Consider the following 24,406-nt stretch of genomic DNA (forward strand, 5'->3'; position numbering starts at 1 on the left):
CTACATTGATGATGAGTATTTCTGTTGAATCGATGTGGCTATGCAAAATCACTGGATGTTTTTGGAACTAGTGAAAGTAACGCGCCAATGTAAACTCAGATTTTTTTATATAAATATGAACTTTATCAAACAAAACATACATGTATTGTGTAACATGAAGTCCTATGAGTGTCATCTGATGAAGATTATCAAAGGTTAGTGATTCATTTTATCTCTATTTGTGCTTTTTGTGGCTCCTCTCTTTGGCTGGAAAAATGGCTGTGTTTTTCTGTGGCTTGGTGGTGACCAAACATAAACGTTTGTGGTGCTTTCAGTGTAAAGCATATTTAAAATTGGACACTGTGGTGGGATTAACAACAAGATTACCTTTAAAATGGTATAAGATACATGTATGTTTGAGGAATTTTAATTATGAGATTTCTGTTGTTTTGAATTCGGCGCCCTGCACTTTCACTGGCTGCTGTCATATCATACCGTTAACAGGATTGCAGCCCTAAGAAGTTTTAAGTAACAAAACCGATGTGTGTCGCAACCCTTGAGGCAAAACAGATGTGGTTGGCTCAATATCAAAGGATTGATGGCAACATGTAAGCTATATTTCTTCTCCAAATTTTTATAATAAACAAATACATTTGCACAATGAGCACTTGCTGTCTTTCAAATACATCGTTACAGTTGTTGGTTAGCTAGCTAATGGATTTTTGCTATATTAGTATAGTTGTGACATGATAGCCATGAAACTGCTAAGTAGTTAATAAATAAATAGTTAACCAAATGACGACCGACCCGTAGCACTCACGTCGGTAGCACTCATGTCGGTAGCCTTGAAGTGCTTTGAAAGGCTGGTCATGGCTCACATCAACATCATTATCCCAGAAACCCTCAACCCACTCCAATTTGCATACCGCCCCAACAGATGATGTGATCTCTATTGCACACTGCCCTTTCTCACCTGGACAAAAGGAACACCTACGCACCTATGCTATTCATTGACTATAGCTCAGCATTCAACACCGTAGTGCCCTCAAAGCTCATCACTAAGCTAAGGACCCTGGGACTAAACACCTCCCTCTGCAACTGGATCCTGGACTTCCTGACAGGCCACCCCCAGGTGGTAAGGGTAGGTAACAACACATCCACCATGCTGATCCTAAAAACGGGGGCCCTCAGGGGTGTGTGCTCAGTCCCCTCCTGTACTCCCTGTTCACTCATGACTGCATGGCCAGGCACGACTCCAACACCATCATCAAGATTGCCGATGACACAACAGTGGTAGGCCTGATCACCGACAACGATGAGACAGCCTATAGGGAGGAGGTCAGAACCCTGGCCATGTGTCGCCAGGACAACAAACTGTCCCTCAAAGTGATCAAGACAAAGGAGATGATTGTGGACTATAGGAACAGGAGGACCGAGCATACCCCCATTCTCATCGACGGGGCTGTAGTGGAGCAGCTTGAGAGCTTCAAGTTTCTTGGTGTCCACATCACCAACAAACTATCATGGTCCAAACACACTCAGACAGTCGTGAAGAGGGCACAGCAAAGCCTATTCCCCCTCAGGAGACTGAAAATATTTGGCATGGGTCCTCAGATCCTCAAAACGTTATACAGCTGCACCATCGAGATCATCCTGACTGGTTGCAACACTGCCTGGTATGGCAACTGCTCAGCCTCCGACCGCAAGGCACTACAGAGAGTAGTGCATATGGCCCACTACATCGCTAGGGCCAAGCTTCCTGCCATCCAGGACCTCTATACCAGGCAGTGTCAGAGGGAGGACCTAAAAATTGTCAAAGACTCCAGCCACCCAAGTCATAGACTGCTCTCTCTGCTACCGCACGGCAAGTGGTACTGGAGCGCCAAGTCTAGGTCCAAAACACTTCTTAACAGCTTCTACCCCCAAGCCATAAGAATCCCAAACAGATAATCAAAGGGCCAGACCCATCTTTTACGCTGCTGCTACTACTGTCTGTTTATTATCTATGCATCACTTCAACTCTACCAACACGTACATATTACCCTCAATTACCTTGACTAACCAGTGCCCCAGCACATTGACTCTGTACCGGTACCCCCTGTATATAGCCTTGCTATTGTTATTTTACTGCTGCTGTTTAATAAGGTGTTAATTTTATTTTCTATTTTTTACTTAACACTTATTTTTCTTAAAACTGCATTCTTGGTTAAGGGCATGTAAGTAAGCATTTCACTGTAAGGTCTACTATACTACATCGGCGCATGTGACAAATACAATTTGATTTGAAATGGTTACCCAGACTATCTTGCACTGACTCTATGCATACTCGCAATACTATACTGAACAAAAATATAAACGCAACATGTAAAGTTTTGGTCCCATGTTTCATGAGCTAAAATAAAAGATGACAGAAATGTTTCACAGACAAAAAGCATATTTCTCTCAAATTTTGTGCACAAAATTGTTTGTTTACATCCATTCGTGAGCATTTCTCCTTTGCCAAGATAATCCATTCACCTAACAGCTGTGGCATATCAAGAAGCTGATTAAACAGCATGATCCTTACACGAGTGCACCTTGTGAATGAAGGAAAAATAAAAAGCCACTCTAAAATGTGCAGTTTTGTCACACAACACAATGCCACAGCGTGCAATTGGCATGCTGCCTGCAGGAATCCCTACCAGAGCTGTTGCCTGAGAATGTAATGTTAATTTCTCTACCATAAGTTGCCTCCAATGTCAATTTAGAGAATTTGGCAGTGCGTCCAACCGGCCTCACAACCACAGGCTTCTTCACCTGCGGAGACCAGCCTCCTGGACAGCTGATAAAACTGAGGAGTATTTCTGTCTGTAATAAAGAACCTTTTGTGAGGAAAAACACATTCTGATTGGCTGGACCTGTGTTCCAAGTGGGTGAGCCTATGCCCGCCCAAGTCCAACCATGGCTGCGCCCCTGCCCAGTCATGTGAAATCCCTAGATTAGGGAAAAATGTATTTATTTATTTCAATTGACCAATTTCATTATATGAACTGTAACTCAGTAAAATCGATGAAACTGTTGTATGTTGCGTTGTATATGCAGTTGAAGTTGGAAGTTTACAGACACTTAGGTTGGAGTCAATAAAACCTGTGTTTTAACCACCACAAATTTCTTGTTAACAAACCATAGTTTTGGCAAGTCGGTTAGGACATCTACTTTGTGCATGACACAAGTAATTTTTTCAACAATTGATTACAGACAGATTATTTCACTTATAATTCACTGTATCACAATTCCAATGGGTCAGAAGTTTACATACACTAACTGTGCCTTTGACTGTGCCTTTAAACAGCTTGGAAAATTCCAGAAAATTATGTCATGGCTTTAGAAGATTCTGATATGCTAATTCACATCATTTGAGTCAATTGGAGGTGTACCTGTGGATGTATTTCAAGGCCTACCTTCAAACTCAGTGCCTCTTTGCTTGACATCATGGGAAAATCAAAAGAAAAATTGTGGACCTCCACAAGTCTGGTACATCCTTGGGAGCAATTTCCAAATGCCTGAAGGTACCATGTTCATCTGTACAAACAATAGTACGCAAGTATAAACACCATGGGACTACGCAGCCGTCATAGCGCTCAGGATTGAGACGCGTTCTGTCTCCTAGAGATGAACGTACTGTGGTGCAAAAAGTGCAAATCAATCCCAGAATCCCAGGGTACAAAAGTATCTATATCCACAATAAAAATAGTCCTATATCGACAGAACCTGAAAGGCCACTCAGCAAGGAAGACGCCACTGCTCCAAAACCACCATAGAAAAGTCAGACTACGGTTTGCAACTGCACATGAGGACAAATATCGTAATTTTGGGAGAAATGTCCTCTGGTCTGATGAAACAAAAATAGAACTGTTTGGTCATAATGACCATCATTATGTTTGGAGTTAAAAGGGGTTGCTTGCAAGCCGAAGAACACCATCCCAACCGTGAAGCACGGGGGTGGCAGCATCATGTTGTGGGGGCGCTTTGCTGCAGGAGGGACTGGTGCACTTCACAAAATAGATGGCATCATGAGGGAGGAAAATCATGTGGATATATTGAAGCAACATCTCAAGACATCAATCAGGAAGTTAAAGCTTGGTCACAAATGGGTCTTCCAAATGGACAATGTCCCCAAGCATACTTCCAAAGTTGTGGCAAAGTGGCTTAAGGACAGCAAAGTCAAGGTATTGGAGTGGCAAAGCCATCACAAAGCCCTGACCTCAATCCTATAGAAAATGTGTGGGCAGAACTGAAAAAGCGTGTGCGAGCAATGAGGTCTACAAACCTGACTCAGTTACCACAGCTCTGTCAGGAGGAATGGGCCAAAATTCACCCAACTTATTGTGGGAAGCTTGTAGAAGGCTACCCAAAACATTTGACATTTGACCAAAACATTTGACATTTGTTGAAGTTAAACAATTTAAAGGCAATGCTTCCAAATACTAATTGAGTGTATGTAAAAGCTGAAATAAATCATTCTACTATTATTCTGACATTTCAAATTCTTAAAATAAAGCGGTGATCCTAACTGACCTAAGACAGGGAATTTTTACTTGGATTAAATGTCAGGAATTGTGAAAACCTGAGTATAAATGTATTTGGCTAAGGTCTATGTACACTTCCAACTTCAACTATATATATATATATATATATATATATATATATATATATATATATATATATATATATATATATATATATATATATATATATATACTACCGTTCAAAAGTTTGGGGTCACTTAGAAATGTCCTTGTTATTGAAAGAAAAGCACATGTTTTGTCCATTAAAATAACATAAAAATTATCAGAAATACAGTGTAGACATTCTTAATATTGTAAATGACTATTGTTGCTGGAAACAAATATTTTTTTAAATAGAATATCTACATAGGCGTACAGAGACCCATTATCAGCAACCATCACCCCTGTGTTCCAATGGCACGTTGTGTTTGCTAATCAAAGTTTATCATATTAAAAATTGATCATTAGAAAACCCTTTTGCAATTATGTTAGCACAGCTGAAAACTGTTGTCCTGATTAAAGCAATACATCTGGCCTTCTTTAGACTAGTTTAGTATCTGGAGTATCAGCATTTGTGTGTTTGATTACAGGCTCAAAATGGCCAGAAACAAAGAACACATACACATAACACACACACACAATATTTGATGCTGCTACTCTGTTCTTTATTTTACTCTTATTATTATTTATCCTGATGTCTAGTCACTTTAACCTGCCTTTATGTACATATCTACCTCAAATACCTCATGCCCCTGCACATTGATCTGGTACTCCCTGTATATAGCTTCATTCTTGTGTATATTATTCCGTGTGTTACTATTTTTCTATTTATAATTATTTTTTAACTCTGCATCGTTGGGAATGGCTCGTAAGCAAGCTTTTCACGTTAAAGTCTACACCCCGTTGTATTGAGCGCATGTGACAAATAAAATGTGTTTTGAGTTAAACACCTCAAAATAAGACATGGTATCAATAACAAGAGACAACTAGTTGAAACGAGCCGCCTACGATTTCCCGAATGGCAACTTTTTGTCATTGTTGCTAGTTAACAACAACAACACACGGCCTTCAGCATTGTTTTCAGGCAACCCGTCTATAGATCATAACTAGGACCTTCAATTTTTCCCAACCATCTAAGCTCACCATGAAAAACTCTGGGACAAATTTATAGCCTATAACACATTATAACACATTGTAGTTTATGGGCTTTAAACCAAGGCCTAGGGTGCGTCCAAAATGGACTCCATTTCCCTGTATATAACTTTTCATTACATTTCATTATAGTACAACGGTTTGATTTGTCTAATCTTAGCAATTTCTTCTTAGCTAGCTACATGGCCGTCTTTGTATCAAAGATAATTGCGTAATTATCGTATTTCGTCGTCCTAACGTAGTCTACACTGCTATCTGCCCAGCAGCTAGCTAACGTCCACCGTCGTCCACCGTCTACCGATTACCAGCACTGTAGTAACTATTACACTCAACTGAACGACTTGATTAGTGTAGTGTTAGCTAGCTACATAGTTGTCTTTGCTGTCCTCGTATCCAAGATAATTGTGTAGTTTAGAGTGTGTAGACTTAGAGTGATTATCTTAATTTACCGAGGTTAGCTAGCCAGCTATTTGTCGTCCTTAACGTAGGAGATACTGCTAGCTAGCTAGCCAACAGCTAGCCAATGTCTACCGAATAGAATTTCAACAACCCGGTCAACATTCCGCTTCGCTCCACAGGTAGTATCACATTTTCATTTCACTTCTTTACAGTATAACGGTTTGATTTGTTTGATCGTAGCTAGCTAGCTACATAGCCGTCTTTGTTTCAAAGACAATTGTGTAGTCTAGAGCGATTTTCTAGGTTAGCTAGCCAGCTATTGTCGTTCTTTTAACGTAACGTAACGTAATCAACACTGCTAGCTAGCTAGCCAGCTAGTCCCCGAATAGCAGCACTGTAGAAACTATTACACTCAACGGAACGACTTGATTAGTGTAGTGTCAAAAACGCAGCCCCTGCCAGCTAGCCTACAAAGTCAACAACGCAGCCACTGCCAGCTAGCCTACTCCAGCAGTACTGTATCATTTCAATAATTTTAGTCAATAAGATTCTTGCTACGTAAGCTTAACTTTTTGAACATTCGAGACGTGTAGTCCACTTGTCATTCCAATCTCCTTTGCATTAGCGTAGCCTCTTCTGTAGCCTGTCAACTATGTGTTTATCTATCCCTGTTCTCTCCTCTCTGCACAGACCATACAAACGCTCCACACCGCGTGGCCGCGGCCACCCTAATCTGGTGGTCCCAGTGCACACGACCCACGTGGAGTTCCAGGTCTCCGGTAGCCTCTGGAACTGCCGATCTGCGGCCAACAAGGCAGAGTTCATCTCAGCCCATGCCTCCCTCCAGTCCCTCGACTTCTTGGCACTGACGGAAACATGGATCACCACAGATAACACTGCTACTCCTACTGCTCTCTCTTCGTCCGCCCACGTGTTCTCGCACACCCCGAGAGCTTCTGGTCAGCGGGGTGGTGGCACCGGGATCCTCATCTCTCCCAAGTGGTCATTCTCTCTTTCTCCCCTTACCCATCTGTCTATCGCCTCCTTTGAATTCCATGCTGTCACCGTTACCAGCCCTTTCAAGCTTAACATCCTTATCATTTATCGCCCTCCAGGTTCCCTCGGAGAGTTCATCAATGAGCTTGATGCCTTGATAAGCTCCTTTCCTGAGGACGGCTCACCTCTCACAGTCCTGGGCGACTTTAACCTCCCCACGTCTACCTTTGACTCATTCCTCTCTGCCTCCTTCTTTCCACTCCTCTCCTCTTTTGACCTCACCCTCTCACCTTCCCCCCCTACTCACAAGGCAGGCAATACGATCGACCTCATCTTTACTAGATGCTGTTCTTCCACTAACCTCATTGCAACTCCCCTCCAAGTCTCCGACCACTACCTTGTATCCTTTTCCCTCTCGCTCTCATCCAACACTTCCCACACTGTCCCTACTTGGATGGTATCGCGCCGTCCCAACCTTCGCTCTCTCTCCCCCGCTACCCTCTCCTCTTCCATCCTATCATCTCTTCCCTCTGCTCAAACCTTCTCCAACCTATCTCCTGATTCTGCCTCCTCAACCCTCCTCTCTTCCCTTTCTGCATCCTTTGACTCTCTATGTCCCCTATCCTCCAGGCCGGCTCGGTCCTCCCCTCCCGCTCCGTGGCTCGACGACTCATTGCGAGCTCACAGAACACGGCTCCGGGCAGCCGAGCGGAAATGGAGGAAAACTCGCCTCCCTGCGGACCTGGCATCCTTTCACTCCCTCCTCTCTACATTTTCCTCCTCTGTCTCTGCTGCTAAAGCCACTTTCTACCACTCTAAATTCCAAGCATCTGCCTCTAACCCTAGGAAGCTCTTTGCCACCTTCTCCTCCCTCCTGAATCCTCCTCCCCCCCCCCCTCCTCCCTCTCTGCAGATGACTTCGTCAACCATTTTGAAAAGAAGGTCGACGACATCCGATCCTCGTTTGCTAAGTCAAACGACACCGTTGGTTCTGCTCACACTGCCCTACCCTGTGCTCTGACCTCTTTCTCCCCTCTCTCTCCAGATGAAATCTCGCTTCTTGTGACGGCCGGCCGCCCAACAACCTGCCCGCTTGACCCTATCCCCTCCTCTCTTCTCCAGACCATTTCCGGAGACCTTCTCCCTTACCTCACCTCGCTCATCAACTCATCCCTGACCGCTGGCTACGTCCCTTCCGTCTTCAAGAGAGCGAGAGTTGCACCCCTTCTGAAAAAACCTACACTCGATCCCTCCGATGTCAACAACTACAGACCAGTATCCCTTCTTTCTTTTCTCTCCAAAACTCTTGAACGTGCCGTCCTTGGCCAGCTCTCCCGCTATCTCTCTCAGAATGACCTTCTTGATCCAAATCAGTCAGGTTTCAAGACTAGTCATTCAACTGAGACTGCTCTTCTCTGTATCACGGAGGCGCTCCGCACTGCTAAAGCTAACTCTCTCTCCTCTGCTCTCATCCTTCTAGACCTATCGGCTGCCTTCGATACTGTGAACCATCAGATCCTCCTCTCCACCCTCTCCGAGTTGGGCATCTCCGGCGCGGCCCACGCTTGGATTGCGTCCTACCTGACAGGTCGCTCCTACCAGGTGGCGTGGCGAGAATCTGTCTCCTCACCACGCGCTCTCACCACTGGTGTCCCCCAGGGCTCTGTTCTAGGCCCTCTCCTATTCTCGCTATACACCAAGTCACTTGGCTCTGTCATAACCTCACATGGTCTCTCCTATCATTGCTATGCAGACGACACACAATTAATCTTCTCCTTTCCCCCTTCTGATGACCAGGTGGCGAATCGCATCTCTGCATGTCTGGCAGACATATCAGTGTGGATGACGGATCACCACCTCAAGCTGAACCTCGGCAAGACGGAGCTGCTCTTCCTCCCGGGGAAGGACTGCCCGTTCCATGATCTCGCCATCACGGTTGACAACTCCATTGTGTCCTCCTCCCAGAGCGCTAAGAACCTTGGTGTGATCCTGGACAACACCCTGTCGTTCTCAACTAACATCAAGCCGGTGGCCCGTTCCTGTAGGTTCATGCTCTACAACATCCTCAGAGTACGACCCTGCCTCACACAGGAAGCGGCGCAGGTCCTAATCCAGGCACTTGTCATCTCCCGTCTGGATTACTGCAACTCGCTGTTGGCTGGGCTCCCTGCCTGTGCCATTAAACCCCTACAACTCATCCAGAACGCCGCAGCCCGTCTGGTGTTCAACCTTCCCAAGTTCTCTCACGTCACCCCGCTCCTCCGCTCTCGCCGCTCTCTCCACTGGCTTCCAGTTGAAGCTCGCATCCGCTACAAGACCATGGTGCTTGCCTACGGAGCTGTGAGGGGAACGGCACCGCAGTACCTCCAGGCTCTGATCAGGCCCTACACCCAAACAAGGGCACTGCGTTCATCCACCTCTGGCCTGCTCGCCTCCCTACCACTGAGGAAGTACAGTTCCCGCTCAGCCCAGTCAAAACTGTTCGCTGCTCTGGCCCCCCAATGGTGGAACAAACTCCCTCACGACGCCAGGACAGCGGAGTCAATCACCACCTTCCGGAGACACCTGAAACCCCACCTCTTTAAGGAATACCTAGGATAGGATAAAGTAATCCTTCTCACCCCCCCTTAAATGATTTAGATGCACTATTGTAAAGTGGCTGTTCCACTGGATGTCATAAGGTGAATTCACCAATTTGTAATTCGCTCTGGATAAGAGCGTCTGCCAAATGACTTAAATGTAAATGTAAATGTATAGTGCGCTACCTTTGGCCAAGGGGCTCTGGTCAAAAGTAGTGCACTAATAGGATGCCATTTCAGATGCAGCCTAGTTTTCCCTGATCCTACAGCCATACAGTAGTATCCCAGTTTCACCAGTCCTCACCGGGAGCTTTGAATTCCCTGAAGTTGATGTTGGCCAGTACAAAATGGATGACGGTGGGGCAGCACTTGTCTTCCTTGCGGGGTTTGAAGACATAACACTCCTTGAGGCCCTCACGGTCAAACACTTTGGGGTCGATCTTTGGGAAGGGAAGCTTGTTCATGCGAGCCCATTTCTCAGCTAGCAGGAGCTCCTTGACACACACACAGAACAGTAGATTGAAGAACAGACAGAAAACAGTCAATAAACAGACACACACACACTGTCGTAAAAAATGGTATGTCATATAGATGTATTACATTCTCAAATGTCTTTGTAAAACAGAGTAAATCTTGGTCTAAATATATTGTTGTGCAGAGCTAAAATGAGCTTGTATATCCAATCCATTTTATATCACGTTGTATAACATGAGTCAAATGGAAGAGTCTGTTTCACATGTTGTTAATGATTGCCGTTCATACAAGGACTTATACATAGTTAGACATGACCGCCTCGTCAACCTGATAGCTAGTGAGGTGAGACAGACAGTAACAGTGCTTATTCACAACCATTCTATTGTCAGAGGAGGCTGGTTTGATGTTGATGATTTTTATTTATTTTATTTTTTTTTCACCTTTATTTAACCAGGTAGGCTAGTTGAGAACAAGTTCTCATTTACAACTGCGACCTGGCCAAGATAAAGCATAGCAGTGTGAACAGACAACACAGAGTTACACATGGAGTAAACAATTAACAAGTCAATAACACAGTAGAAAAAAAAGAAAAAAAGGGGAGTCTATATACAATGTGTGCAAAAGGCATGAGGAGGTAGGCGAATAATTACAATTTTGCAGATTAACACTGGAGTGATAAATGATCAGATGATCATGTACAGGTAGAGATATTGGTGTTCAAAAGAGCAGAAAAGTAAATAAATAAAAACTGTGGGGATGAGGTAGGTGAAAATGGGTGGGCTATTTACCAATAGATTATGTACAGCTGCAGCGATCGGTTAGCTGCTCAGATAGCTGATGTTTGAAGTTGGTGAGGGAGATAAAGGTCTCCAACTTCAGTGATTTTTGCAATTCGTTCCAGTCACAGGCAACAGAGTAATGGAACGAAAGGCGGCCAAATGAGGTGTTGGCTTTAGGGATGATCAGTGAGATACACCTACTGGAGCGCGTGCTACGGATGGGTGTTGCCATCGTGACCAGTGAATTGAGATAAGGCGGAGCTTTACCTAGCATGGCCTTGTAGATGACCTGGAGCCAGTGGGTCTTGCGACGAATATGTAGCGAGGGCCAGCCGACTAGAGCATACAAGTCGCAGTGGTGGGTAGTATAAGGTGCTTTAGTGACAAAACGGATGGCACTGTGATAAACTGCATCCAGTTTGCTGAGAAGAGTGTTGGAAGCAATTTTGTAGATGACATCGCCGAAGTCGAGGATCGGTAGGATAGTCAGTTTTACTAGGGTAAGCTTGGCAGCGTGAGTGAAGGAGGCTTTGTTACGGAATAGAAAGCCGACTCTTGATTTGATTTTCGATTGGAGATGTTTGATATGGGTCTGGAAGGAGAGTTTGCAGTCTAGCCAGACACCTAGGTACTTATAGGTGTCCACATATTCAAGGTCGGAACCATCCAGGGTGGTGATGCTAGTCGGGCATGCGGGTGCAGGCAGCGATCGGTTGAAAAGCATGCATTTGGTTTTACTAGCATTTAAGAGCAGTTGGATGCCACGGAAGGAGTGTTGTATGGCATTGAAGCTCATTTGGAGGTTAGATAGCACAGTGTCCAATAACGGGCCGAACGTATATAGAATGGTGTCGTCTGCGTAGAGGTGGATCAGGGAATCGCCCGCAGCAAGAGCAACATCATTGATATATACAGAGAAAAGAGTCGGCCCAAGAATTGAACCCTGTGGCACCCCCATAGAGACTGCCAGAGGACCGGACAGCATGCCCTCCGATTTGACACACTGAACTCTGTCTGCAAAGTAATTGGTGAACCAGGCAAGGCAGTCATCCGAAAAACCGAGGCTACTGAGTCTGCCGATAAGAATATGGTGATTGACAGAGTTGAAAGCCTTGGCAAGGTCGATGAAGACGGCTGCACAGTACTGTCTTTTATCGATGGCGGTTATGATGTCGTTTAGTACCTTGAGTGTAGCTGAGGTGCACCCGTGACCGGCTCGGAAACCAGATTGCATAGCGGAGAAGGTACGGTGGGATTCGAGATGGTCAGTGACCAGTTTGTTGACTTGGCTTTCGAAGACCTTAGATAGGCAAGGCAGAATGGATATAGGTCTGTAACAGTTTGGGTCCAGGGTGTCTCCCCCTTTGAAGAGGGGGATGACTGCGGCAGCTTTCCAATCCTTGGGGATCTCAGACGATATGAAAGAGAGGTTGAACAGGCTGGTAATAGGGGTTGCGACAATGGCGGCGGATAGTTTCAGAAATAGAGGGTCCTGATTGTCAAGCCCAGCTGATTTGTACGGGTCCAGGTTTTGCAGCTCTTTCAGAACATCTGCTATCTGGATTTGGGTAAAGGAGAACCTGGAGAGGCTTGGGCGAGGAGCTGCGGGGGGGCCGGAGCTGTTGGCCGAGGTTGGAGTAGCCAGGCGGAAGGCATGGCCAGCCGTTGAGAAATGCTTGTTGAAGTTTTCAATAATCATGGATTTGTCGGTGGTGACCGTGTTCCCTAGCCTCAGTGCAGTGGGCAGCTGGGAGGAGGTGCTCTTGTTCTCCATGGACTTCACAGTGTCCCAGAACTTTTTGGAGTTGGAGCTACAGGATGCAAACTTCTGCCTGAAGAAGCTGGCCTTAGCTTTCCTGACTGACTGCGAGTATTGGTTCCTGACTTCCCTGAACAGTTGCATATCGCGGGGACTGTTCGATGCTATTGCAGTCCGCCACAGGATGTTTTTGTGCTGGTCGAGGGCAGTCAGGTCTGGAGTGAACCAAGGGCTGTATCTGTTCTTAGTTCTGCATTTTTTGAACGGAGCATGCTTATCTAAAATGGTGAGGAAGTTACTCTTAAAGAATGACCAGGGATCCTCAACTGACGGGATGAGGTCAATGTCCTTCCAGGGTACTCGGGCCAGGTCGATTAGAAAGGCCTGCTCACAGAAGTGTTTTAGGGAGCGTTTGACAGTGATGAGGGGTGGTCGTTTGACTGCGGCACCGTAGCGGATACAGGCAATGAGGCAGTGGTCGCTGAGATCCTGATTGAAGACAGCGGAGGTGTATTTGGAGGGCCAGTTGGTCAGGATGACGTCTATGAGGGTGCCCTTGCTTACAGAGTTAGGGTTGTACCTGGTGGGTTCCTTGATGATTTGTGTGAGATTGAGGGCATCTAGCTTAGATTGTAGGACTGCCGGGGTGTTAAGCATATCCCAGTTTAGGTCACCTAACAGAACAAACTCTGAAGCTAGATGGGGGGCAATCAATTCACAAATGGTGTCCAGGGCACAGCTGGGAGCTGAGGGGGGTCGGTAGCAGGCGGCAACAGTGAGCGACTTATTTCTGGAGAGAGTAATTTTCAGAATTAGTAGTTCGAACTGTTGGGTATGGACTTGGAAAGTATGACATTACTTTGCAGGCTATCTCTGCAGTAGACTGCAACTCCTCCCCCTTTGGCAGTTCTATCTTGACGGAAGAAATCTCTGAATTTTTGGTGGCCTTCCTGAGCCAGGATTCAGACACGGCAAGGACATCAGGGTTAGCAGAGTGTGCTAAAGCAGTGAGTAAAACAAACTTAGGGAGAAGGCTTCTGATGTTGACATGCATGAAACCAAGGCTTTTTCGATCACTGAAGTCAACAAATGAGGGTGCCTGGGGACATGCAGGGCCTGGGTTTACCTCCACATCACCCGCGGAACAGAGAAGGAGTAGTATGAGGGTGCGGCTAAAGGCTATCAAAACTGGTCGCCTAGAGCGTTGGGGACAGAGAATAAGAGGAGCAGGTATCTGGGCATGGTAGAATATATTCAGGGCATAATGCGCAGACAGGGGTATGGTAGGGTGCGGGTACGGCGGAGGTAAGCCGCCGTGATGTGTTTCCTTGCAAACCAAATAAGAGATTTTGTTGTGGGGGGAGCCCCGGAGGGAGGTGCTCATTTTGCAAATGCGTTGTTCTTTTGACTCCTACATGGAGCAGGTCTTTTCTGACAAGTTGTTGAAATAGCAGCACCTCCTGTCACACCTGAACAGCCTTGGTTATCAGTGCAAACTTGTAGTGTGGATATTTGGGAGTCTCAGCCACGTACAGTGCATTTGGAAAGTATTCAGACCCCTTGACCTTTTCCACATTTTGTTATGTTACAGCCTTATTGTAAAATTGATTTAAAAAACAAAAAATTTTCCTCTACACACAATACCCCATAATGACAAAGCAAAAACTGTTTTTTTCGGAATTTAGGCCAATATATTAAAAAATAAAACAAAATAAAAAACGGAAATATCACATTTACATAAGTATTCAGACCCTTTACTCAGTACATTGTTGAAGCACCTTTGGCAGCGATTACAGCCTTGAGTCTTCTTGGGTGTGACGCTACAAGCTTGGCACGTCTGTATTTGGGGAGTTTCTCACATTCTTCTCTGCAGGTCCTCTCAAGCTCTGTCAGGTTGAATGGGGAGCATCTCTGCACAGCTATTTTCAGGTCTCTCCAGAGAGGTTAAGGTTCAAGTCTGGGCTCTGGCTTGGCCACTCAAGGACATTCAGAGACTTGTCCCAAAACCACTCCTGCGTTGTCTTGGCTGTGTGCTTAGGGTCGTTGTCCTGTTGAAAGGTGAACCTTCATCCCAGTCTGAGGTCTTGAGTGCTCTAAAACAGGTTTTCATCAAGGATCTCTGTACTTTGCTCCAATCATATTTCCCTTGATCCTGACTAGTCTCCCAGTTCCTGACGCTGAAAAACATCCCAACAGCATGATGCTGCCACCACCATGCTTCACCGTAGGGATGGTGCCAGGTTTCCTTCAGAAGTGACGCTTGACATTCAGACCAAAGTGTTCAATCTTGGTTTCATCATACCAGAGAATCTTGTTTCTCATGGTCTGAGAGTCCTTTAGGTGTAAACTCCAAGCGGGCTGTCATGTGCCTTTTACTGAGGAGTGGCTTCCACTCTACCATAAATGCCTGATTGGTAGAGTGCTGCATTGGTGGTTGTCCTTCTGGAAGGTTCTCCCATCTCCACAGAGGACCTCTGTCAGAGTGACCAGCGGGTTCTTGGTCACCTCCCTGGCCAAGGACCTTCTCCACGGATTGCTCAGTTTGGACGGGCGGCCAGCTCTAGGAAGAGTCTTGGTGGTTCCAAACTTCTTCCTTTTAAGAATGATGGAGGCCACTGCGCTCTTGGGGACCTTTGATGCTGCAGACATTTTTTGGCACCCTTACCCAGATATGTGTCTCGACACAATCCTGTCTCTGAGCTCTATGGACAATTCCTTCAACCTCATGGCTTGGTTTTTGCTCTGACATGCTACTGTCAACTGTGGAACCTTATATAGACAGGTGTGTGCTTTTCCAAATCATGTCCAATCAATTGAATTTACCACAGGTGGACTCCAATCAAGTTGTAGAAACATCTCAAGGATGATCAATGGAAACAGGACGCACCTGAGATTGATTGATGAGGACATTGTTTTTTAAAATCAATTTCAGAATAAGGCTGTGGAAAAAGGGCAGGAGTCTGAATACTTCCTGAATGCACTGTACATAGGCTGACAGTACGTGGCCTTCAGATTGCAGGCCTGCACAGGAAAAAGGCAAAGCAGATAGCGAGGTACTGCGCCGTGTCAGCTGTCATGGGCAGCCTTGCTGGGTGGAGAAAAACTGCTTTCTGTATCCATAAGTATCCATATATCCATGACCTATGAAATGTTTGAATCCTTCTTGACTGTAATGTAATTTGTGGAATCAAATAAAGTATTTAAAATGGGGGTGTGTGTGCAGTATGTTTGTATATAGAGAACACATACGTGTGTGCCTGTCTGCATGAGTTTGTGCGTCTGTGTGTGCGTGCTTGAATGTGTGTGCGTTGCTCACCTTAAAGGGTGGGCTGGAGTCACTGGGGCGGGCAGAGAAGTCGAAGGAGATGATGAGGTCGACGCCACGCTGCGGCCGCAGGATGAGTGGGTACGGGAGGTTATAGGTCAGACCACTGTCCACTATGTGGATCTTCTTACTCTTCACGTCCAGCGGCTCGTAGATGCGGTCAAACTCATCTGGGTCTGAGGAGGACCGCAGTAAGGGGACAATAAATAATGTCATCATCTATCAAATCAATCACCCATTCTCACAAATAGTCTATAATAGTCATTCAAAGCCTTGATTTGATAGTTGATGTATTCCTTTACCCATCTACATAGAGATGGGTTAATGGGTCTGAACAGTCTAACAGGTTTCCAATCTTAGACAATCATGGTGATAGACTTGTTACAGACTGTTAACCCTTTGGCTGTTAACCCGCTGACCCACCCACTCAAACCCCCCGTTAAACTGATCTCAGACCTGTAACGGCGTCCTGTTCCTCCTCCACGTTGTGGTGTGTGTATGATCTGTTGTTGAAGGGGGAGAAAGGCATGGAGGAGTTGAGGTTGAGCCCCAGCATGAAGTTGTGCACCTTTCCGGCTCTGCCCTCACGGGTGTTGAAGAGGGTGGACTCCCCCACCAGGGAGGTGAACATCCTGCTGGTCCAGCTGGCCTGGGCATTACGCTGGAGCTCTTCCTCTGCCTCCTGGTTTTCTGTTCCACCTGCTGGAGGGGATGGAGGAGAGGGGGATGAGGAGAGGGGGATGAGGAGAGAGGGATGAGGAGGGGAGGATGAAAGGAGGATGAGGAGAGGGGGGAAATGGGGATGTCACTACCAAAGCCCTAAGACACACAACAAACCCTTTCTCTCTCGTAGACCGTACCTTTTCTTGGCTCGTCCTCATTTTCCTGCGTCTCCTCACCCACAATGTGCTGAGGCTTTATTTGCTCTGAAAAACAGTGACAACATTCATGTGAAAACCAAACCCTCACTCAGTATCCAACTTAATCGTTTCACTGTACTTTAGCATGTGACAATAAAACTTGAACTGACTCACTATCCACAGTATGAGCTTGCTGACTGGACTTCCTCATTCCCTGTGGAGTTTCACAACAACATTCACAGTACTGTCCAGAGTACTGTCCAGAGTACTGTCCAGAGTACTGTCCAGAGTACTGTCCAGAGTACTGTACATTGGTGTGACTGTGAACTACCATGGAGTTCTCAGTGAATGTGCTTACCAACAGCTAGTATTTGCAAGACATTAAAGTGCCATTAGAGTTGCATTCACATTAGGTCTGGCAGAGGAAGTTGTTATCGTTTCTATCTGCTACCCAAGTGTTCTACGTGACTTTGTTTATTTGAGAAACTGTCAATCATGTAACCCTTAACCTGGCTGAAGGTAAACCGGTAAATGCTGTGTTAATGGTAAAAGGGTTCAACTTCATTAGCAACTAGATTATGACTCAATGAGCTGATATTCCGTGGAAGTAGGGTTATCCACTGCTACATCTATATTTGGACATCGAGAAACATGCACATAACAGTACGCACGCACACACGCACACACACACACTCACGCACACACACACACCACGGTTTCCATTTTCTTTTGGATAATAAATCAATTAAAATCCGATAAATAAATCTGCCGCCGGACAATTGTCCGGGAGAAGAAAAAAATCCTATCGCAGAATAACGCTTTTTAGCCTATTCAATTGGTAATTGAAACGCATTTTCCATTTAAATGTACATAGGCAACAGTAGGCAGGCTTCAGCGTGTCACACACCACTTTGCAATGAGCTGAAGCCAGTATTAATTTTGAAAACATAGGGAATACTTAATTGTTTGAAACTAGGGATGCTCGATATATCGGTGAATATATCGGAATCGGCCGATATCAGCTAAAAATGACAACATCGGTATCTGCCCGATGTCTAGTTTAACGCCAATGTGCAAAACCGATGTCAAAGCTGACATACATACCTATATAATGTAGGTACATGACGTAATGACGCCACGTAAACCTTTGGGCTACACGTGCAACACAGCATTCCTAACCTAGCCCACAATGCCTGCTGTGTGAATCGAGAGGTCAACAAGTCGAGCAGTCATTTGAAAGAGTAAGAACATTTCAGCGAGACAACGCAAAGGCGAAATCTATTAACGCCAAGATAATGGAATTCAATGCCCTTGACTATCAACCGTTCTCTGTCACGGGTGATGTTGGCTTTCGTCAACTTTTCGAGCACCGGTACACGTTGCTCTACCGGAGTTACACAGTAATAAGCGCCACTGCTATTAGCTTCACAACATACTATGAAACGCCTTTTGGATCTTAGTGTGTCAAAAATTATAAATGTCGGGCCTCCCGGGTGGCGCAGTGGTCTAGGGCACTGCATCGCAGTGCTAGCTGTGCCACCAGAGACCCAGGCTCTGTCGCAGCCGGCCGCGACCGGGAGGTCAATGGAGCGACGCACAATCGGCCTAGCGTCGTCCGGGTTAGGGAGGGCCTGGCCAGTAGGGATATCCTTGTCTCATCGCGCACTAGAGACTCCTGTGGCAGGCTGGGCACAGTGCACGCTAACCAGGTGCACGGTGTTTCCTCCGACACATTGATGCGGCTGGCTTCTGGGTTGGATGCGCGCTGTGTTAAGAAGCAGTGCGGCTTGGTTGGGTTGTGTTTCGGGGGACGCGTGGCTTTCAACCTTTGTCTCTCCCGAGCCCATGCAGAAGTTGTAGCGATGAGACAAGATAGTAACTACTAACAATTGGATACCACGAAATTGGGGAGTAAAGGGGGTAAAATTTGTTTAAAAAAAGAGTCAAATAATACTATTTGACGCGTTAAATAAGCTTTTAATTTGACACGACAAATAACACAGTTCTATTATAGAATGTTGTGTGTTCTGAATTTGCACGTGTAAGCTAAGCGCCACCACTACTATTACTGCCGTACAAAAAGCCTGCAAACAAGCAAACACCAGCCACAAACGATGTGTTTACAATATGGTAATAAAACATTATTTGTTTGACCGCAACTTCTGGGGTACCTAGCTAGCACCAAAAAAAACAGCCTGAAAACAATGACCAGTAAAAACAGCAGTCATTTTCATTAGTCTTAGCAATGATTTAGGAATCCTTGTGAGTAAATATTAGCTAGGTAGCCACTTGTTGTTCGCCTATTGAAATTGAACTTCAGCTCATGAAAATAAATAGCTAGCCAGCTACTTAACCCTGTTGCCCAAAGCTAACATTATAAACAACCAGCTAGCTTCACCTGGCTAGTGAGGCTCGACCGGACCGGGTTATGTGTTGTGAAGCAAACCACAATAAGGATTAGGCAGTGGAATTGGCGGTTTGCCTTCAATATAAAAGTACCTCTTTGAAAGTGATGCAGAGGTTACAATTTGTGGAATCATGCCATATTTACACTATATGTTAAACAAGGTTTGAATGTGAAGCAATGAAATGGGGTATCAGTCTACTCGGTGACACTCACAGAACACAACTGTGAAGAGTTTGCGCAATTATTAGCGTTGTAGTCCTTATCGTGGGACTGTTACTGTGTGAAATCACCACCCCAGTCAGCATATTGTGTGTATTGATATTCATATTGCACTGTACAGCTTTACCTAAGGACTGGGGATCAATGAAATGGAGTATCAGTCTACTCAATACCCAATATATTTTTTCCCAACATCCTCCTCAGAGTTATCAGACTCCAAAACATCCACGCGGTATTGTTTTTCCTCTGGAACAATGTTCAATACACATAGTAGATTGACAATAAATGTGGCTCAATTCAGTTGTTTCAGAGTCCCGCAATGAGAGCTACAACGTTAATGTTCTCTGGGTGTCACTGAGTAGTAGACTGATACCCCATGTCATTGATCCACAATCCATACGTAAGGCTGTACAGTGAAATAAGTATGCCCCAATGCAATTCTAAAGTATAATACATCCTGCGTTAGTTCAAATTAAAAAATGATTGTCTTTTGCTGATTTTATTAACTATTTTTGAAGGCTAACCGCAAAGTCCACTATTGTGGCTAATCCTTATTGTGGCTAACTTCTCATAGATGGATCCGACCACCATTAATCAAATAAGAACTGTCTTATAAATTAGGGTTATTTTAGATGATGACACCTAGCTATATAGTTAGCTGGCTAACTATAGCTACTGAAACAGATTATGTTGTTTTGCTATGTTTTTGGGAAAGAACATTGAGCTAGCTAGCTTTTTTTTATGACCAGCACTGTAGGTGCGCAAGACAGCTTTACCAGCATCATAGCATACGTATCAATGAATCGTTGTGACATATGAAATACGAGTGATAGTGTAATCAATGTGTAATAACTACGTAAAAAATTTATGAACGCGTAAAATTATTATGTGAAGTCATATTCAGGTCCTGATTGGTCAACAGGCTTATTTGACACATCAAATAGTGTAATTTGACATGCAAAGTCCCAAACGGCATTCCATAGTATGGGAAATCCTGGTGAAGAATGAAACGACTGAACAAATGAAGAATGAAACAGCAAAGCAAGTAAGTGAAAGAAATAGGTTTTTATTATGTTTTACTGGTAATGGGGCCATTACTGTAAATGACAACAAAATAACTTTTTGGTCAGGGTGGTGTGTGTGTGTGTGTGTGTGTGTGTGTGTGTGTGTGTGTGTGTGTGTGTGTGTGTGTAACCTTTATTTAACTAGGCAAGTCAGAAGTTAAGAACAAATTCTTATTTACAATAACGGCCTACCCCGGTCAAACCTGGACGACACTGGACCAATTGTGCGCTGCCCTATGGGACTCCCATTCACAGCCGGATGTGATACAGCCTGGATTCGAACCAGGGACTGTAGTGACGCCTCTTGCACTGAAATACAGTGCCTTAGACCGCTGTGTCCATGTGTGTGTGTTAACTATTTAACTGTACTAGAATGCTTAAAGGGCTGCTCAAATTTTAAATATTGGTTATCGGTATCGTTTTTTTGGGCAAAGAAAATATCGGATATCGATATCGGCCAAAAATGTAATGTTGGTGCATCAATATTTGAAACCTGAACGTTTTACTACATAGGCATGGCATGTCTTACCTTGCTTCAAAGTCAAATCCGACCATAGAATCATGGGAGGAAATTATTTTCAAAAATACTTCCAAATGCCATTGAAACCAGTAGCCTATTCCTCTCGTTCTATTGGTTTTCAAATCAACTTTCTTTCATTGTCCAGTAGCCAAAGGCACAAACCTAGTCATATTAGCAACCCATGCTAGTTCTTGTATCTTCAGATCTTACCTCTTTCTAATTTCGAATGGATATTTTAATCTCGGTCACATGAAACCGCTCGCATGTGCCGTGAGTTTTTGACAACAGTGTTTTCCGCTAACTGCATTATGGAACGAACATTCGCACGTAGCCTACTGCCTTTTGCGCATTACTGCGCTTGCAAATGTAAATAAATAATAGTTTAGTAACATTTTAAGCTAAATGTTCTGATCGTTTGCATCAGCCTCATTGCTTTAAAAAAAAATTGTAGCCTAGACCTACTGCAGGCGTGTCAAACTCAATCCATGGAGGGCCTAGTGTCTGCAGGTTTTTGGTTTTTCCTTTCAATTAAGACCTAGACAACCAGGTGAGGGGAGTTCCATAGTAATTAGTGACCTTTAACTAATCAGGTAAGTACAAGGGAGGAGTGAAAACCCACAGACACTCAGCCCTCCATGGAATGAGTTTGATACCTGGTTGTATGAATTTGGGATCTATCATCCAAAAAGTGGCTCAGTGTTTGGAATAGGCCATTTCTTTTTCGCACAGAATAACAAGCTGACCAATAGAATATGTAAACTTTACTACTATGGGAGATGGTAGATTGACATAGGTTAGTGATTTTGCTGCTTGTTACTCATCTTGTCGGTTGAGGAAAAGTATATGTGGCAGTTATTCTAACATCTGCAATGTGCATCAGAATTCAGTAAGGACCCACACTGTTGTATCCTCGATTTGCATGTTCTGTTAAGATTAATTACCATAATCTAAATGTGATTTGTCATTCTGAGCACCATGGGTAGACACCCTAGTCAGGTTACACACAATGCATATAGTACATTTGTCAAATGTAAGGTCAATTAAAATGCTGCCGGTCAAATGTCCTGCGCCACATTTTCCTAACAGAAAACATGACGCGCACGTACACACGCACAGAACATGCATTTAAAGAGACATAGAGACAAAGGTAGGTTTTGTACGATGGTTTGTCAGAATCTTACCAAGCTCCTCTTCCATGGTGCTACCTCCAGAGGTCCCTTTGACCCCCATGACTCGGTTGAAGAGGATGGAGAAAGCACTGCCCCACACCCCTAGAAGAGACACAGCAGACAACTTTGTGTATGTAGTGAAATGCTTATCTAGTCTATGTTTGTGAGTTTGTGCTCATGTATGTATGCCTGTATGAAAGCTCAGGTGCATATCGTACTGTGTATAGTGTCTTAATTTGATCACCTTGTTGCAGAACTTTCCTGCAATGCAGGACATTTTAAAACGTAGTGTATTTGAGGTTTAAAAAGGCTTCTGATGTTTATAATTTCCACTTTGAAATTTCCGACATGACATCAACACCTACAAAAATGTCCATTAATTATAATCTGCATAATAAATCACATTTCCTGTTGCTGCATGATTATTTTCCAGGCTCAAATTAAGATCCTACATCTGTACTGAATGTGCAGCCAGTCTTACCCATGAGGAAATGCAGTGGGTTCTCCTCGTATTGTCTCACCACGCTGCCCATGAAGAACTTACTGCCAAACAGGCCTGGGGACATGAAGGTACCATACTTGGCCATGCCAATCTCGTACGGGGTAAACTCCACCCAGTCTGCTCGTCAAAACACACAATAGGAGAAATATGACACATCTATTACTAATAATGATACAGACAATAAGTGGTTTGTGTACTGTAGAATTAGCCTTGTGACACCAGACTGACAGCTGTATAATCAGCTTCACTCCAATTACTGTTGGGACAGTGTTTTAGCTCAAATGGCTGCTACTGTGTATCAAGCTCACAGAAACCTTCCAATGGTGGAAACTAGCTGAGTTAACCCAATACAAGGTTATTTTAACCATATCACATTAGGGCCCTTGCTTACAATGCAAAGCAATTTACTATAATATCATAATTAATACCCAAACATTGAAGCTTTCCCATTGATGTTTAACCATACAAGAACTTTGATGAATTGACTCCCAGTAAGGCTGGGCGATATATTGTGAATATCGGTATTCCTGTTTGTACCCACATAACGATATATATTTTTTTACAATACAGTCTATAAAATGTTATTTTTATACAGTACTAAAAATGTTTGACTACTTTCACTGTCCGTTTTGTCCTCATTTAGTTGAGAACAAAACCGCCAGCATGGAAAAAGCCTATTAAAATCAAATAGAATTAATTTGTTGCCATTCTAGGGTAATGCACTAATAATTTAGAACATTTTATTTAGAAACATAAAATACCGGCATACTGTCAAAATTGCAAATAAAATATTGTGATGCGATATTTTGGCCGCAGCTCCAAGTCATAATACTTCAGGGCATTACCATTGTCATGTCTACATCCTGTACCTAAGTGTCTGTGAACCATTGAATCTTTAAGGTGTGTCCTCTCCTTTTTAGAACGAATGTCACTCACTGCTGTGTCTATTTCAGTTTCCCTTGATGACAGAGTCAGACAGAGATGGGTCAGCGTGAGTATCTGTACTAGTGAAACTGACACCGACGGGAATGTTTGCGCAATAATTCCACATGTTCCACACCCGCACACAAACACGCACACAGTGCACACACCCACAGGCGCGTACACACACACAGCACACAAACACAAATGTTATGACGTGACACTAGCCCTGGGTAAACACTACCATACCCTGTATTCAAATGGCTCAGACTCAAATGTAAAGATGACAATAATTACATGCATGCCTGCAGTCATTCAGAAATTAACTTGGTTCATTCATTCGTTAATTTGTTTGTACTTTCATTCATTCAAAGATTCCAAAGTCACATCTAATTTGCTTGATGCCATGATTCCAATATTGGGTGACTAACGATACACAACAGTGCATGGTCCACAGTTTCTGTTAGAGTTAACTAGCTACATCCTTGGGTCAGTGTTTCCCAACCATGGTTCTCCAGTATCCCCAACAGTACACATTTGTGTTGTAGCCCTTGACAAACACACCTTGTTCAGCTCATTGAGGGGTTGATGATTAGTTGCCCATGGTTACTGTTGGGGGTACTGGAGGACCAGGGTTACTGTTGGGGGTACTGGAGGACCAGGGTTACTGTTGGGGGTACTGGAGGACCAGGGTTACTGTTGGGGGTACTGGAGGACCAGGGTTACTGTTGGGGGTACTGGAAGACCAGGGTTAC

The 24,406-nt window shown here is 44.4% G+C and overlaps 1 protein-coding gene across 4 annotated transcripts in view; it reads right to left on the reverse strand.

The window, feature by feature from the left end:
- The window catches only part of LOC135558563 (cytosolic phospholipase A2-like), a 40,615-nt gene that overhangs the window by 6,861 nt on the left and 9,348 nt on the right, over window positions 1-24,406 (reverse strand). For 3 of the 4 annotated variants that reach the window (XM_064992445.1, XM_064992443.1, XM_064992447.1), the window contains 6 exons: window positions 22,710-22,847; window positions 22,241-22,330; window positions 16,850-16,915; window positions 16,446-16,691; window positions 15,981-16,165; window positions 9,957-10,146 (listed from right to left, as the gene is read on the reverse strand). In XM_064992445.1, the coding sequence (XP_064848517.1) occupies window positions 9,957-10,146; window positions 15,981-16,165; window positions 16,446-16,691; window positions 16,850-16,915; window positions 22,241-22,330; window positions 22,710-22,847 (915 nt within the window). The remainder of the gene's footprint in view (window positions 1-9,956; window positions 10,147-15,980; window positions 16,166-16,445; window positions 16,692-16,849; window positions 16,916-22,240; window positions 22,331-22,709; window positions 22,848-24,406) is intronic. The other variant, XM_064992446.1, reaches the window with a different exon arrangement.

The sequence above is a fragment of the Oncorhynchus masou genome, chromosome 17 (genome assembly GCF_036934945.1).
Source record: "Oncorhynchus masou masou isolate Uvic2021 chromosome 17, UVic_Omas_1.1, whole genome shotgun sequence".
NCBI lineage: Eukaryota > Metazoa > Chordata > Actinopteri > Salmoniformes > Salmonidae > Oncorhynchus > Oncorhynchus masou.